This window comes from Sinohyriopsis cumingii, chromosome 6, assembly GCF_028554795.1.
Source record: "Sinohyriopsis cumingii isolate HCF-2022 chromosome 6, ASM2855479v2, whole genome shotgun sequence".
Classification (NCBI taxonomy): Eukaryota; Metazoa; Mollusca; class Bivalvia; order Unionida; family Unionidae; genus Sinohyriopsis; species Sinohyriopsis cumingii.
This window is the reverse complement of record NC_142966.1, coordinates 147,859,762-147,874,937: the sequence shown is the minus strand read 5'-3', so window position 1 is coordinate 147,874,937 and position 15,176 is coordinate 147,859,762. Positions and strand designations below refer to the sequence as shown.

At 33.3% G+C, this 15,176-nt stretch overlaps 1 protein-coding gene across 4 annotated transcripts in view; it reads left to right on the top strand.

Moving 5' to 3' along the window:
• Positions 1 to 13,019, top strand: part of LOC149798232 (glutathione S-transferase C-terminal domain-containing protein-like) — a 57,644-nt gene extending 44,625 nt beyond the window's left edge. For all 4 annotated transcript variants that reach the window (XM_089963346.1, XM_089963343.1, XM_089963345.1 and 1 more), the window contains exon 14: positions 10,308 to 13,019. In XM_089963346.1, coding sequence (XP_089819472.1) covers positions 10,308 to 10,453 — 146 coding nt within the window. In that variant the 3' untranslated portion in view covers positions 10,454 to 13,019. The remainder of the gene's footprint in view (positions 1 to 10,307) is intronic.
• The last annotated feature ends 2,157 nt before the right edge of the window (positions 13,020 to 15,176 follow it).

The window sequence follows — 15,176 nt, the reverse complement described above, 5'->3', positions numbered from 1 at the left end:
AGTTTATAGTGATGTCTAGCACTGGTGCATCATGCCACAGACATGTAGCATGATGTCCCACCCAGCCACATTACCCAGTCACCAGGTTGACCAGTCCTAACACTAACCTCTTAATGCTGAGCACCAAGCAAGGCAGCTGTTAGTACCATTTTTAGAAGTCTTGGTATGACTTGGCCAGGGTTCAAAGCTCTGACCTCCTGCCTCCAAGGCAGACGCTCTAATCACTACGCCACCAGAGCAGTTGATATCACATGGAGAACTCTAGATAAATTATTGTCTCTATGTATGTGGAAACTGCTTCAGACAAGACCTTAAGAGTTTTAGAATTACAAAAAAAGCTGCACATATACATCTAGATAAACTTTTTTGATGCACTTTTGGAACCCCTGTTAAAATGAAATTTGAAGCACAAATTGACAGAAGAATTGATTGTAGTAAGCTGTTTTAGTCTAAATGGAATTGCAGCTTAGTATCTGCAAGACATGTTTAGAATGAATCAATTTATGCATTACGATCATCAAAATATGAAAACCACTTGCTACCTAAACCTAAATTCAGCATGTCAAGAAGGGTTTTAGTTTTCTTGGTGATTCATGTCTGGAACAGCTTTAGTTTATCAGGTTTCATGTCTGGAATGGCTTACTTTTAAATATAAAACAACCAAATTCTCTCTATTCTTTTGGAATAAATGCTTTGACTACATATTAAAAAGAAAATAAGTACCAGTATAATTTATTTATTGTAATAAGTAGATTGTATAGAAGACATCCAGGGAGAAAAGTTCTGGACTGTACTAATTGAGTTACCATCTATAAACTAAGCATTATTATTTTAATTATTATAAAGTTTAAGTTCATATTCATATCTGAGATAATAAAAGACTTCTTACTGCTATCACCAAAGATATGAAATAGTTTTTGTAGATAGTAATCTATTCTCCTTTGAGAGCAGTTTCTGCCAATATGGTGCAATAGATAAAGCACATCATATGTTGTGTTACAATATTGTAGGGTGGTCTCAATGTGTTACCAAATGAAACATTACATTATTACATTTTGTATGTGACCATTTCTTTTCTCCCCCCCCCCCACTTTGATAATATTATCAGCAAATACAATATCTAGTAAAAGAAAAATTATAATTTTTGACCCCAGTAAGATAAAAGTCTCCAGTCTAAAATTTGATAGGTTTATCAGTATGTACAACAAATAGTATGAGAGTTGTTCTTGATTTGCCTGGTAATGCTGGAAACCTCTTTCTTTTAAGGAAAGATCGACTCGTACAAGTTCTTGTCAAATAATATCTATTTTTGCTCAAACTGTTTTAATAAGTTTCTAAAACAACTAAAACTGCCTCATAATTTTTTTAAAAATTTTAAGTTACCAAATAATATTCTGCTTATCTTTCTTTAAAATTATTATGCCAGAAATTTACAGATGGGGTGAAAACTGACATCAAAAGCTGCACAAAATTATATGTCATGGAATACAATTCCATTTATAAGGTTTGAAGAATGCAAGGATTAATTTTTTTAGGTGCAATTATGTCCAAATTAATCAACTTGTGTTTATCTGTATAATCAAAATACTAAATGCATTTTAGTGGTAAGTGAATTGTGTCGGCCAAGGACACTAGACAGTTTATGCTCTTAAATTGTGAAATCAGAGGTGAAGTGTGTCAGTGAAGGACCCTTGACAGCTTCGATACATTAGTGGTAAGTGGGCAGTGTCACTTTCAACATTTCAGTAAACATCAACTTTAGTGTAAACCAGAATGTGAAGAAACATAATTTTTGAAAGAGAGACAGAGAAATAAACAAGATTTGGATGGTGATAAGCAAATGCATATCCCTGAATTTCAGTGCTGTACCACTAGGGATATGGCATGACCCAGGATCTCTTATCTGAATTTCATTGCTGTACCACTAGGGATATGGCATGGCCCAAGATCTGTTATTGCAACATTTTAAATGTGTATTTCTTATTTTTGTATCCATTTAGTGTATATATGTTTATAAGGAGGGAAGTTTGATAATTTCCATGTTATGAGCCAACAGAAAGTTCCCAGCTCCTACTCTTGACTGCAATGTGCATTCGTCTCTATTCCATTTTGGGCATGAGATCTTAAAAGTTTCCTTGCTATGAGCAAAGGTCAAGTTTCCAAACCAAGGGTCTGTATTGGATATATATCTGATATTATCTCATAATGTTTATATATATATATATATATATATATATATATATATATATATATATATATATATATATATATATATATATATATATATATATTCAGTGTATATATGCTTGATCTTGTCTTCTATCCTTAAAAGCAATATATTTTCTAGTTATTTCGTTATGACCTATGGGCAAGTCCCCTACTAAAGGTGTATGACCCATTATCTGTATTGGGTATATATCTGATTTTGATTCCTCATGTCCTTCAAACCTATGTGTGGGTATATATTGGTGATCTTAACAGTTTTCAAGTTGTAACCCAGGAGAAGTAACCCCACAAGACCCACTCTGGGTCAAGATCAGAATGTAATCCAGAATTTCACTGTATATTGTATAGCTCTGGCCTTGATAATAACACAAACCAACTGTCTTATCACCACCAACAATACCTCAAGTATTAATTAAATGTTTTTGAAACTGAATGGGTGTTTGACATTTTAAGGCATTAGTATTCCTTTTTTTTTGCATGCACACACATGCGCGTGTATGTATGTGTGTGTGTGTGTATGCAGTAAATATAATAAATATAATAAATATAATATATACTTATTAATTCTTACCAAGAAAGATCCTGACCAGTCATTCTTCTCCAGAAATCGCATTGCACAGAGGTGCATGGTATTACCGGTATATCAGTTTACTACAGTAATTCTTTCTGGTCGTATGTATCACGGTACATCATTAGTTTGCGTAAGTAAGGAATACACGGAAATTCCCGAGGAATCTTGTTTCCACTTTAATTATATGTTTTCATTATTCATGACAAAATAGTTTTACAAATTTAATTATTTTACAAAACTTTTTTTCTGTCTCAATTTAATGGTGACAAATATAATTATATTCTTTAATAACTTCTTTGCCATTTGTCACATATTCTAATGCGGTGGTCAAATGAACTGTGAATAAGATTCGTGCCAAATCCAGCTTTCAGAAAAATTTAAGATTTAAAAAAATGTTCTATTTACTAGCGTATATGAACGTATTAAGTATATGTATTCCTTTGTAAGACTGTGAGTCATCCTACGATTTTCAAGAGCGTGCTTGTTTTCTGTCTGAATTATACCTCATTTCTCAAGTCCACTAAATCGTTTCTCATTTGTTGAGTAAGCGTGTTTATTGTTTACTGATCTTTTCTGATAAATATATTGCCTGGGTGTTGGAATCCCACTGAAAGTTTCCCTGCCTATTATATCAAAAGTGTAGCTGGAAAATTGTATGCTTCAGTATCAACCACACTTCATATTTTTATCAATAGGCTCTCTAATTTCACTGACTTACCGGTATACAACTGTTAAGACTCTGTGGTGTTAAACTAAGTAACAGAAAATGGGGAAAATCAACAAGTTTTGTCAAATTCAACAAATAATTTATTTCCATAGGATATAAAATAAAAATTAAATCAAAAAAGCATGTAGTTTTGCGAATTAAATTCCAAACAGTCCAACAAGTTCTATCACCAGTCCTATTTAATAAAATTCTAAATAAGTTCTAATGGTGTTTGAAATAAGATCCAGTGCTGATGATGTTGATGTGTCTATAGTCTTGAATGTACTAATGTACCAGTGGCCTAAAGTGTGATAATATGATAACCGTCTTCCAGTTAATCACAGTACTATAATCCAAGATGTCCTTGTCTGAATTCATTGTCTTCCAAATTAATGTTTCTTTCCAAGAATAGTACTGAGCACTTTGTAATTCCAGATAATAATTATTTGAATAAATAATTCCCCACCCCCAAATAAAAAACTAAACAACAATACAAATGATCGCAACAATTAGTCATTTCTCGAGTAAACAAGATTATACAAAAAAAGAATAAAACAGAAAAGTAAAACCAGAATGAAAGTCATCAATTCGATTTTAGAATATTCTTAGTTGTAAGCAATATAAAATATGTTTCTAAAAATATAAAGAGCATGGTAAACATCAGATAGACCCGGTCATGGGGAATTACAATGTCCTAGACCCAGTCCCAAATAAACGTTTACCTCTATTTATACTGATCTTAATATTTAGCTCACACTGATAGAGAATCATTAACTATGTATTATTTGTTTACAAAATAAAGGTTACTAGTGAAGTACACAATGAACTTGATTTTCGATAAGGTCAAGTCCGAAATACAGTTATACATTACATATAATCAAAGAGGAAAAAAAATAACAAAGAATACAGATTAAATGGGGGGGGGGGGCCGAATGGTTGAGTGTTTACCGTTACGGATCACTGCCATCTCACCTCTGTCTGCGTGGGTTCGAATCTCGGGTTCGTCAAATGTGGATATGTGAGAAAGCTTGCCGGTAGCTTCTCGTGGGTTGGTGGTTCTTTCCAGGGTTTTCCCGGTTTCTTCCTCCACCATTAATACTGTCCGCCATGTATGGCCTATCTTGTGCTAAAAATGTCGTTAAACCCTACAACATCAGCAACAACAAAATAAATGTACATAACACAACAATTAACATATACATAGCAAATTCACCTACTGTAAGGTACTGGCCATTTAAGGGGGTGGGGAGTGCAGCAATTTTCTTGAGCTAAAATATTTTCTTTGCTTAATTCTCACGATAATTAATATTTTTTCGAAATAATATCGTGCATTTAATATTGTGTTATTTTGCTATAAAACAGAGCAGGCTATTTTTCCAGTTATTGTTATACGGAATGAAACAAAAAAGTGTCAGGATCCTGTCCCAAGAGATTGAATTGTTGGTCCCTAATATAATTGCGGTATACCGCGGTACAAAATTTTTCGTGATACCCAGCTCTAATAATTAGGTATATTTTGTATTACCAACCTAATTCCACCCACCCAACCTCCTTACATGTTCCACTGGACATAAAAATGGTACTTGCAGCTGCCTTGCTAGGCATTCAGCGTTAAGAGGTTAGTGTTAGTACTGGTCGGCCTGGTGTCAGGATAATGTGACTGGGTGGGACATCGTGCTACATGTCTGCTAGACATCACTATAAACTGTCACATTGCAGACTATCGTAGTGATATGACTGAAAAATTGTTAAAGCTACGTTAAAAACCCAAATACACACGCAAGTCTGCTCAGTGACATGAAAATCGGTTAATTATAAAATGTACAAATTTAATGTAAACCAACAATAAACTAAAGCGTCTCTGACACACATACACACGCGTGCAAAAATGCACAACCATACGATGCGCAATTTCTCACCGTACCCCATCCCCACTAAAACGTAATGGCTGACAATAACAGTACAGTACAGTGTCAATTAAAACTACTTTAACTGACATAGTTATGACTATAATAAAATGAAAATGTCGGTGGCGACACAACTGGAAATAGCTTATTTGCAGTCATTCTAGGAAAATGGTTAAAATTAATTTTAGAAAATTAACTAAACATAAAGTATCGAATTTAAGATAAACATTTGTTCTTAATTACAAACTCAGTTCCTTCCCAATTTCAGCACACAAGTTATATTTGGTTATTGCGCTATACTATGTTTAATGTAAAAATGTAATATAAATGTTACGTTGCGGATGTTATGTCCTTTGAAATAATTTATTAAACATTTCGCGTGATTGACGAGTGACTTGTTTCATATAAAAGGTGCAGATGTACTCCACGAAAACATATACGTATCTGCCGGGAATTGAATATGAAATTATGGAGGTTTGGAGTTACGGCAGTTAGAATTATATATAAAATAAGCATTAACTATTAAAATTTAAAGGAGTTTGTGTCTAAGATAGGACAGAATTATCTAGTCCACATAGCATTTGAGTAAATTCTGTTGCTAAGACATTCGTTTTTATGTGACAAGAGAAACAACGTTATGCAAGTTAGATCTCTAAATGCGGCATGGAGGAAAAATCGACATACCGTACTGAGTTGATATGTCGGTTTTGTTTGTTTCTAATTTTAGATTATATTAAGCTGTCTGCGATATATAAGTATTGCAATGAAATTAAATTCCTTGTCTATATTTGATATATCCATTATTTTGAGCAAGTGTAAATATTCGTTACGTATATATCCGATACAGGGGTTTCTTTTTTCTATTTTCTTAATAGTAGGAAATATAAACTTGTTAACCCGAACACTGTAGTAGAACATGACGTCTTTTCGCTTGATAAATTCAAATAAAAGATATAAGATACAAGATAAAAGGAGATTATACACTTTTGGTAGTTCTAATATTAATACTCTTACTTAGTAGAGCATGTCGAGTCTACGACATCATTGCCGACACTTCTGGCAGACGTATAATATGTTATATATGTTTATGTATATGGTAATTACATTTTACTTTCATTAACATTCCTTTGTCTTGTACTTAAATCCAAATGGGCTTTTTTCTTGTAATGGGGGTCAAAACTATAAAGTAATTAGGTTGGGTCCAAAACTTTGAGCGGAAGCTCTTGACACTACCGTTTTTCGACAGAGATGTCCAGCCTCGAATGTCTATTTGTACTGTGCTACACGGGACATATAAATGGGAAATAACTCGTTAAACCATACGAAGGCAACAGTTCAAGGGAAGTAAGTTTTGAAATTATCATCATTTCACAAAATCCAAAGTTTTGATGTCAGAGCAAATTCCTTACTTCCATATATTTAGCGAATGTTGTATTAATTGTATATTTTATTATTTTGAACATTACTGTTACAAATCGAGGCATTTTATTTAATAAATTTAAACTCAACCATTAAGTTCAACTGTATTCTAATTTCTATCAGCGAAATGAACAGATTTTTAAGATTTATTTTAGCACAGGCAATGCAAATAACAACTTATCAACGGCGCCAATCCCAGTCCAAGGAGATTATTCCCAACCAATAATCCTATTGGTTATGTTATATTTCTGGCTATCTCGCATTGATGTGAGATGAACTGTAGCAACATAATAACCAATAGAAAGGTGAAATAACAAAGTTGTTTTAGTGATGTCAACAATCAATCCAATCATATCATTGTTAAAGTTGGTTTATGGTCCTTTTAACTTGTAAAATTTTGTTTCATAATTCAAAATATTTAAAGCATCAACTGTGCTCATTTGAAATACAAGAACAAAACAAAAAACAACATGAATACGATTTGATATTTATACTATTTTACTCTGTCATTCATTTAGTCAAAATGGGTGCCATTGGTTGCTGGATTGCCTATTAAATATAGATGCCTTTTAAAGTTTCCATCTTTTCAGATCTAATTTTGACAAAGTTATTGCCTTTTTCACATCTATATTACAACTAAAACTCAGTAGATTCTTGTGACCAGAATAGCTCAGGAACCATTCAATATATTTTGGTGTGTAACCAGAATAGCTATGGAACCATTGAATATATATTGATGAAGTTTGGCATGTAACCAGAATAGCTATGGAATCATTCAATATATTTTGATGCATTTTGGCATGTAACCAGAATAGCTATGGAACCATTCAATATATTTTGATGCATTTTGGTGTGTAACCAGAATAGCTATGGAACCATTCAATATATTTTGATGCATTTTGGTGTGTAACCAGAATAGCTGTGAAAACTATTGAGTATATATTGATGCAATTTGGCATGTAACCAGAATAGCTATGGAATCATTCAATATATTTTGATGCAGTTTGGCATGTAACCAGAATAGCTATGGAACCATTCAGTATATTTTGATGTATTTTGGCATGTAACCAGAATAGCCATAGAACCATTCAATATATTTTGATGCAGTTTGGCATGTAACCAGAATAGCTATGGAATCATTCAATATATTTTGATGCAATTTGGCATGTAACCAGAATAGCTATGGAATCATTCAATATATTTTGATACAATTTGGCATGTAACCGGAATAGCTCAGGAACCATTCAATATATTTTGATGCAGTTTAGCATGTAACCAGAATAGCTTAGGAACCATTCAATATATTTTGATGCATTTTGGTGTGTAACCAGAATAGCTATGGAACCATTCAATATATTTTTAAGTAATTTGGCATGCAACCAGAATAGCTCAGGAACCATTCAGTATATTCTGATGCAGCATGGCATTTAACTAGAATATCTCAGGAACCATTCATTATAGTTTGATGCAGATTGTCATGTAACCCAAATACCTCAGAAACCATTGAACATATTTTGTTGTAATTTAGGATGTACATTATCTTATATGCTAGATGTGTCATTTCTCTATTTTATATGATCACCTCCATTTTGGATAGAATGATGACCTCTGGTGATTACTTGATTTATCTTCATACTGATATTGCTTGTAAAAAGTGATTTTAAAAAAACATGAATTTATTAGTTATCCAGGTCATGAGCCAAAAATAAATTATGGCAGAACCTCATGTAGCATCTATATATTGTGTGTCAGTGGTTGTCTGTGAACAGTTGCATTTCTTCAGCTTCTAGAAACCACTGGACACATTTCATCCAAACTTGGAAGAAAAGAAACATGCATGATGGTCTTTCAGATCTGTTGTTGTTGTTGTAGTTGTTGTAGGGTTTAGCGCCATTTTTCAGCACAAGATAGGTTATACATGGCGGCCAGTATTAATGGTGGAGGAGAACCCAGGAATACTCTGGAAAGAACCACCGACCCACGAGAAGCTACTGGCAAGCTTTCTCACATACCAACAGAGGCTGAACCCACAACTTGAACCCACGCAGACAGAGGTGAGATGGCAGTGATCTGTAATGGTGAACGCTTTAGACCACTTGGCCACTCGGGGCCCCCTTTCAGATCTGTACAGATGATGCTGATATGCCATCAAATATGCCTGCCATTATAAAAAGTAAACTATTTTTCAAGTTCTTCTTGACTATGCCAATTTGAGCAACCTTGAAAGTGACTTATTTGGCAGAAAGCATTCTGGCATGAAGATCTTGTACATTTTTACATTTGATATTGCGCTATCATTAAATATGGTTGCTGTTACCCAAACATATGAAGAAAAACATGAAACGGTTTTTTGAAAAATAATGCTGAGCATGTTTTTGTTGTACCAAACTGGACAACATTCTGACATGAAAGTCTTTTACAAACTCTTTAAATATCAGCTAGCAACATTCTAATTCAAATTTTATAATAAACTGCCCATGCATTTGGATTTTAGCTTGGGTTGGTAGACAGTCAGTCTCTTGTTTATCTGGGTCTTTTAATGCTTTTGTAAATGAAATCATCTGATACATTGTGTTTTGCTGTCATAATGAACTTCATTCAGAGTGTCAGATGGTTACTGAAGTTTTCAACATAAAAGCTTTAGGAATAGTAACTGAAGGCATTTGTATCAGAAGCAGCAGCATAATTTATCACAATGATTATCAATGATATTGTGAAATGATAGTTAATAGACCTAGTTTTACTGTTCTAAAATCAATTAATGAACATAAAGTCATTTTTTACTACATGCTATTGACCTTTCCATTGGCCTAGTGGTTAGGCGCTCAGCATTGGCCTAGTGGTTAGGTGCTCAGCATTGAGAGGTTAGTGTTAGGACTTGGTCAGCCTGGTGCAATATTGAACCAAGCTTTCTGCAGTTTTACTGTATTGGCATGGACAACTGTTTTCAAACAAATGTCTAGTTCTGACTGAAATGGATTAATGCCTTTTAGTCCCAGACTGAGAATTGTGTTTACAAATGAAGTTAGCCAATACACACATTCCCATCATCTCTGTATTTCTTGGGGATCCCTATATTTTTTCTCTGTCACATTTTAGAAATTCCTATTATATCCCAGTATATTTTTGTGGGAAAAGTGCATGCTAATTATTCTTGCTAAAAAAATTAGGTACCAAAAACTGGATTAAAAGGATATAGAATTATGTCTTTTGTTTGAGTTTTTGCTGATACATAATATGTAAATTACTGTTTCAATGTACATGTATTATGATAATAATATTGGTTACTTTGTATCTTCATTTATGTTTATTAGAAGTTAATATTAGCATATTTTTCCCCATATGTGTATTTGCTTTAGGATTTTCCATATAAAATGATTATATTTTCCTTTTAATTTTGAGACTCGGTGACAATAAAATAGCTGGGAGACTGTGTTAAATAAATTTATATGCCTTTGCATCTTTTCTTTTTTCACAGGAAAGTACTGCATGAACCTTGTGGACACAGACAGGGCCATGTTGGCTCAGGAACATGGATATGAAGTCATCCTTTGCTTCTTGCAGCCACTTTCCTGCACACCAAAAAACAATCTGCTTATTGGAACACATAACATACTTAGCTGACTTCAGCCCAACTACTGTATATTGCCAAAATGGTTGATGGGCAGCTCATTGATTCATATGGGCAGCAAACTTTACACATGTTGCAGTGAAGACCAGTGATGATTCATTTTGTGAAATTTTTAGAAGAAAAGTTCTGTAAATCTGATTTATTTTTATGGTTATTAATTTTCTTGCCAGTGAGAAAAAAAACTATTTTAAGTCAGATATCCCTTGGGTAGAATTGGTCTACAGCAGTTCTCCTGCTCACACTAACTTGAAGAAAAGAGAACAAAGAAACAAGATACATAGTACTAAAGTATAAGGTCTGCTAAAACCATTTTCCGTCTTATAGTCACCTACTGTATATGCTTATTTGTCCTCTTTCTATAATTGTGTATCGTGTGTTCATATCTTTTACTGTTCAGTGGCTCCTAACATGGGTGTTATTTATATTCATTAACTGCCCATTTCCTTCATTTTCTCATGAGTCATATGGATGAATATGTGTTAAATATGTTATCTTCAGTAACTATCCTATGATAACAGTGATGATAATGACAGTAGTGGTTATTATTATTATTGCTATTATTATTATTAGGTAACCTTGTACGACATTGTCACCAACATCAATGAATACTCATTAAAAAAAAGAGTACATTCTGTTTAAGATAAATGCACAGACATTACTTAAGTTTTTAATTCACACCTTAATTTTCTTACTCAATATTCTTTGTTGAAGGAGGGTAGTGGTGTGAATTATTAACTTATAGTAAAGTTGTGAGTTAGCATAAGAAAAACAGATTTATTGTTCTTTCACTGACTGTTCATTGCTGCATGCAAAATAACACAAATAAAGTTGAATGTTGAAATTTTTTTGTTACATGGCTGCTTGATGAGCCAATGAAAATGCTACTCATTGTCTTGAAGAACAGTCTCGCATCATGACATATAGCAACAGTCCATTGATTGTGTAGCTCCTTCTTCAGAGAGGGAATATGTTGGAAGTTTAAGTCTTTAAGGATTATAGAATTTCCATTACACAATGGAACTCAAAACAATGTTCATTATGGCTTTACTCCTAGGCAATGCATTTTTCTAGCTTGGCCTCATTTTAGACAGAATGGCCCAGGGCATACCTGCCGTAAAATTGCATGTCATGCTATAAATATGATTTTTTAAACTCCCAAACCCATTGACATGATCTTTCACTCATCTTTGAGAAACGTCCCATCCCCAAAACACCACTTCAGTATATGCCTGTAGTATGTATAGACTGTAAACAGTTCTGATTCGAGCTCATGTAAAAACTATCCTTTGGGCAGTTTAAATTATTAAGTTTAATTATTATTAAGTTTGTAAACAGTGGCAACATTTCCTTGAAGTCAGATTTTGCTCCTTATGTAAAATGCAGAACATGATTATTTCAGTTGTTGGAGTATTGTTCAGGCACGATTCATTTTTTAAGGCAATTCAGAAAGCAGTTAGCTATTAGCAATGCAAGCTGAGCCCAACAAAAATAAATTTCAGAACTCCTGGTTGGCAGAGTTTTACTTTGTGAAGCACACCTGCAAAGGGGGTGGGGGCATTTAATTATTTGCACATACTGCAAATAACTTATTGACATACTTCATTCCTGTGTGTATGACGTAAGTTGAAATCTGAGCAATACCTGTATGCAACATTTGACACACTGAATTGAACATTCCGATCAGTTCTCATTATTATTATTCATTATCTTAATCTTGTTAAAATACTGTTAATTGACATGTGCTTTTCAGGATGATTTTAGCCATGAAACAGATTGCTTCAAAGACAATAATAAGGACATGCTCATGTTTGCACAGTTGATTTGTGTTGATGAGGCATTAACACATGTAGTGAATAGTGGCATTTATTGCTGCTGTATTACCTGTAAAACTCCCAGAAAGCTTGAAAATATTATTATCCTTCCCCCAATTTAAAGGTCAGTTGCAACTATGGTGTAGGCTCATTTTTTTATCAAGACAAGCATATCTCATGATCAAGACTGCATCAGATACAGTTTTGACATTGCTAATTTTATGATTGTCCAGAACAACTTGGTCATGACCAGTATTCGCTCAGAGAATCCAGCAGAGAGGCTTTAACACCAGTACCATCCAGTCTCTAGTGAGCATAGTGATGAACACTAATAACAGTATTACCTTTAAACCCCTTATTGAGCTATTGGAAGTAGCAAAGACTACATCTTATTAAGCCTATATTTTTCCATTTATTTTTAGTAACATAGAAAATCCAACCAGTCACATGGTTCTTTATATAATTTCCAGTATGTACACTCTTTCATTTTGCAGGTAATTTACTGTTTATATGAATGTAGTAGCAATAAAGTGCAAACAAATAGCAGAAATTACATTTAAATTTGCTGATCTACAGTTAAATATAGTTTCTCAATCATTTCGTGTAAAATTACTGTTTTATTTTGTCATGAACAAGAAGTTTTCAGGCCTTCGTGTCAAAAAGATCATGAACCACTACAGTTTGCATGCTGTCTAATGTTTTGCATCTATAATGTAAAAATTTTAATAAATTTGCAGTATTTTCCACATGTTTGACTTCTTTTTTTTATAATATTAATTGCACCTCAAATGATTGTAGACTGGTTTAACCCTTAAAAATATTAATCATTGTGTCATCAGTATTACATATATGTCAACTCACGCTAGGAGAAGAAAAGAAAAAAAATATTTTGGGGGTCATTTCAAGCCTATCTCCTGATTTCATAATACCTCCCAATTTTTTTTGCAGAAAACTCCCAAATTACATAATGTATATCGATTTTCTTTTCTCCTAAAAAAAATTCCTACATAAATATATCTTATCACAGGATTCTGATGTTTTATCCATAAAGTACAATAAAATCTCTGGCAACTAGACATCACCCTATCTGAATATCATAATTTATGGTACAGATAAGGTGATGTCGTTGTGGTCAGATTTTAAACATCCGACTCCTGTGATGTTATGCAATCCACAGAAGCCATGTTCTATTTTATCACCCATGAATACTATGATGAAATGATTATCTTCCTATGAAGGTTTAAGCATCATTCGCAACAAGTTATGAATATTTTTAAATCCCTAAAACATTTCTAAAATCAGAAAAGAAACCACAACAAAAAATAAACTACAACAATAAAATTGTCAGTTTCAATCCCAAGCATGATCACTATGAATGCTATAACATATCCATTCCCACCAAAGAAACTTACAAGAGTGAACACCTGACATTACAGTGCCATATATACAAGCATTAATTACCATCATTAAATTAAAAGAAGGAATTAAGAAACATACGACGCAGCTTATGTGCCCTCAAAAGATAATTCAGAATAAATGTTATTTAGTAAACAATCTCAAATGCCTTTCGAGTTGAGAATAAGGAAACATGGTGGGATATAAACCGTGGAAAAATTAGTTGCCACATGTACTGTAGCTTGAGACCGCATATTCACAACAAAATCAAGCATTGTTTATTTGCAAATCGATTGCTAGTGCTACACACTGTAGAACATGATTTTTTGAAGTATTTCGGAGGACCAGTCCTTTTCACTTGATAATTGCAATGACAAGGATTATAAATAACTGTTAATTAGTCACACTGGCTTTCTTGCTTGTTTACTTAATGCTAACCTTTAGCTCTTGTGAAGTTTGGTTACAGTTGACCAGAATATGAAAAGATGGCACATCCTGGGGGAAAAATAAGGTGCTTCAAAGGGAGAAACAACGCGTCTTTTGAAAATGTCTTATTTATTGAACCCGGAAGCATAGTCAATATTTAATGAAAAGGAGGCTTATCAAAAGCCACAAAAAACCTCTTGATTTTACGTCGCAATCTCCTTATTTTATTTATTCAGTCTCCCTACTTGGCTTTTGAAAAGTTTAACAGTATCGTATTAACATCTTTTATGATGGTGATTTCACTATGGAAGTTGATAAAGAGAAGTGTAACAGTGGTTCAGTAGATTTAGTGAAATAAGCGATGTTGGTTTTGATAGTATTGTCAAAGATAGTATCAATAGAGCAGCAGAGAGGGTGAACAGACCATAGAATTCTGACAAAAAAAAAATAAAAACAAACAAATAAAATCATCTCGTAGAAAGGTCCAGATTTTTACAAATTAACGTTTCCTTGAGATGTTTTGTTTCTGTAATGGCCGATTATATTAAGAAAACCTCAGTTCGAAATAGTAGCTGAAAAATAAAGTATTCTACGTGTTTATTTATTTTTTTTGTTTATTTTTTTGACGACCAACGTTGGTAGGTACCCTCTCTGCTGCTATTAATTTATGTAAATTTACCACCATACCAAGTTTGATGAATATTTCTCAATGCGTTCTCGCTGTCGTTTCTCCTCATCTGTTTCATCTTTATTTGTTCTATGTTTCAAGTAATATTCAAGTTCTGATGGTGGTTTTTCTATTTTTGGATTTATATTCTTTCTGTGTTTATAATATATCATCAAACTTCTGTATCGATCTCCACCGCAATTTTTGCAAATCTGATATAATCCTCTAACGCCGTTGTTACATCCAACACAACTTCGTGGACCAGCATGAGGATTTTTCTTTATAAGATAATTATGTTTTTTGCAATATTCTCCATGACATTTTTTATCACATTTATTAATGGTTCCTTGACGCAGCCACGCACAGTTGTTCATTATGTGAATGATATCTTTTTAATTAAATTTATTAATTTATCCA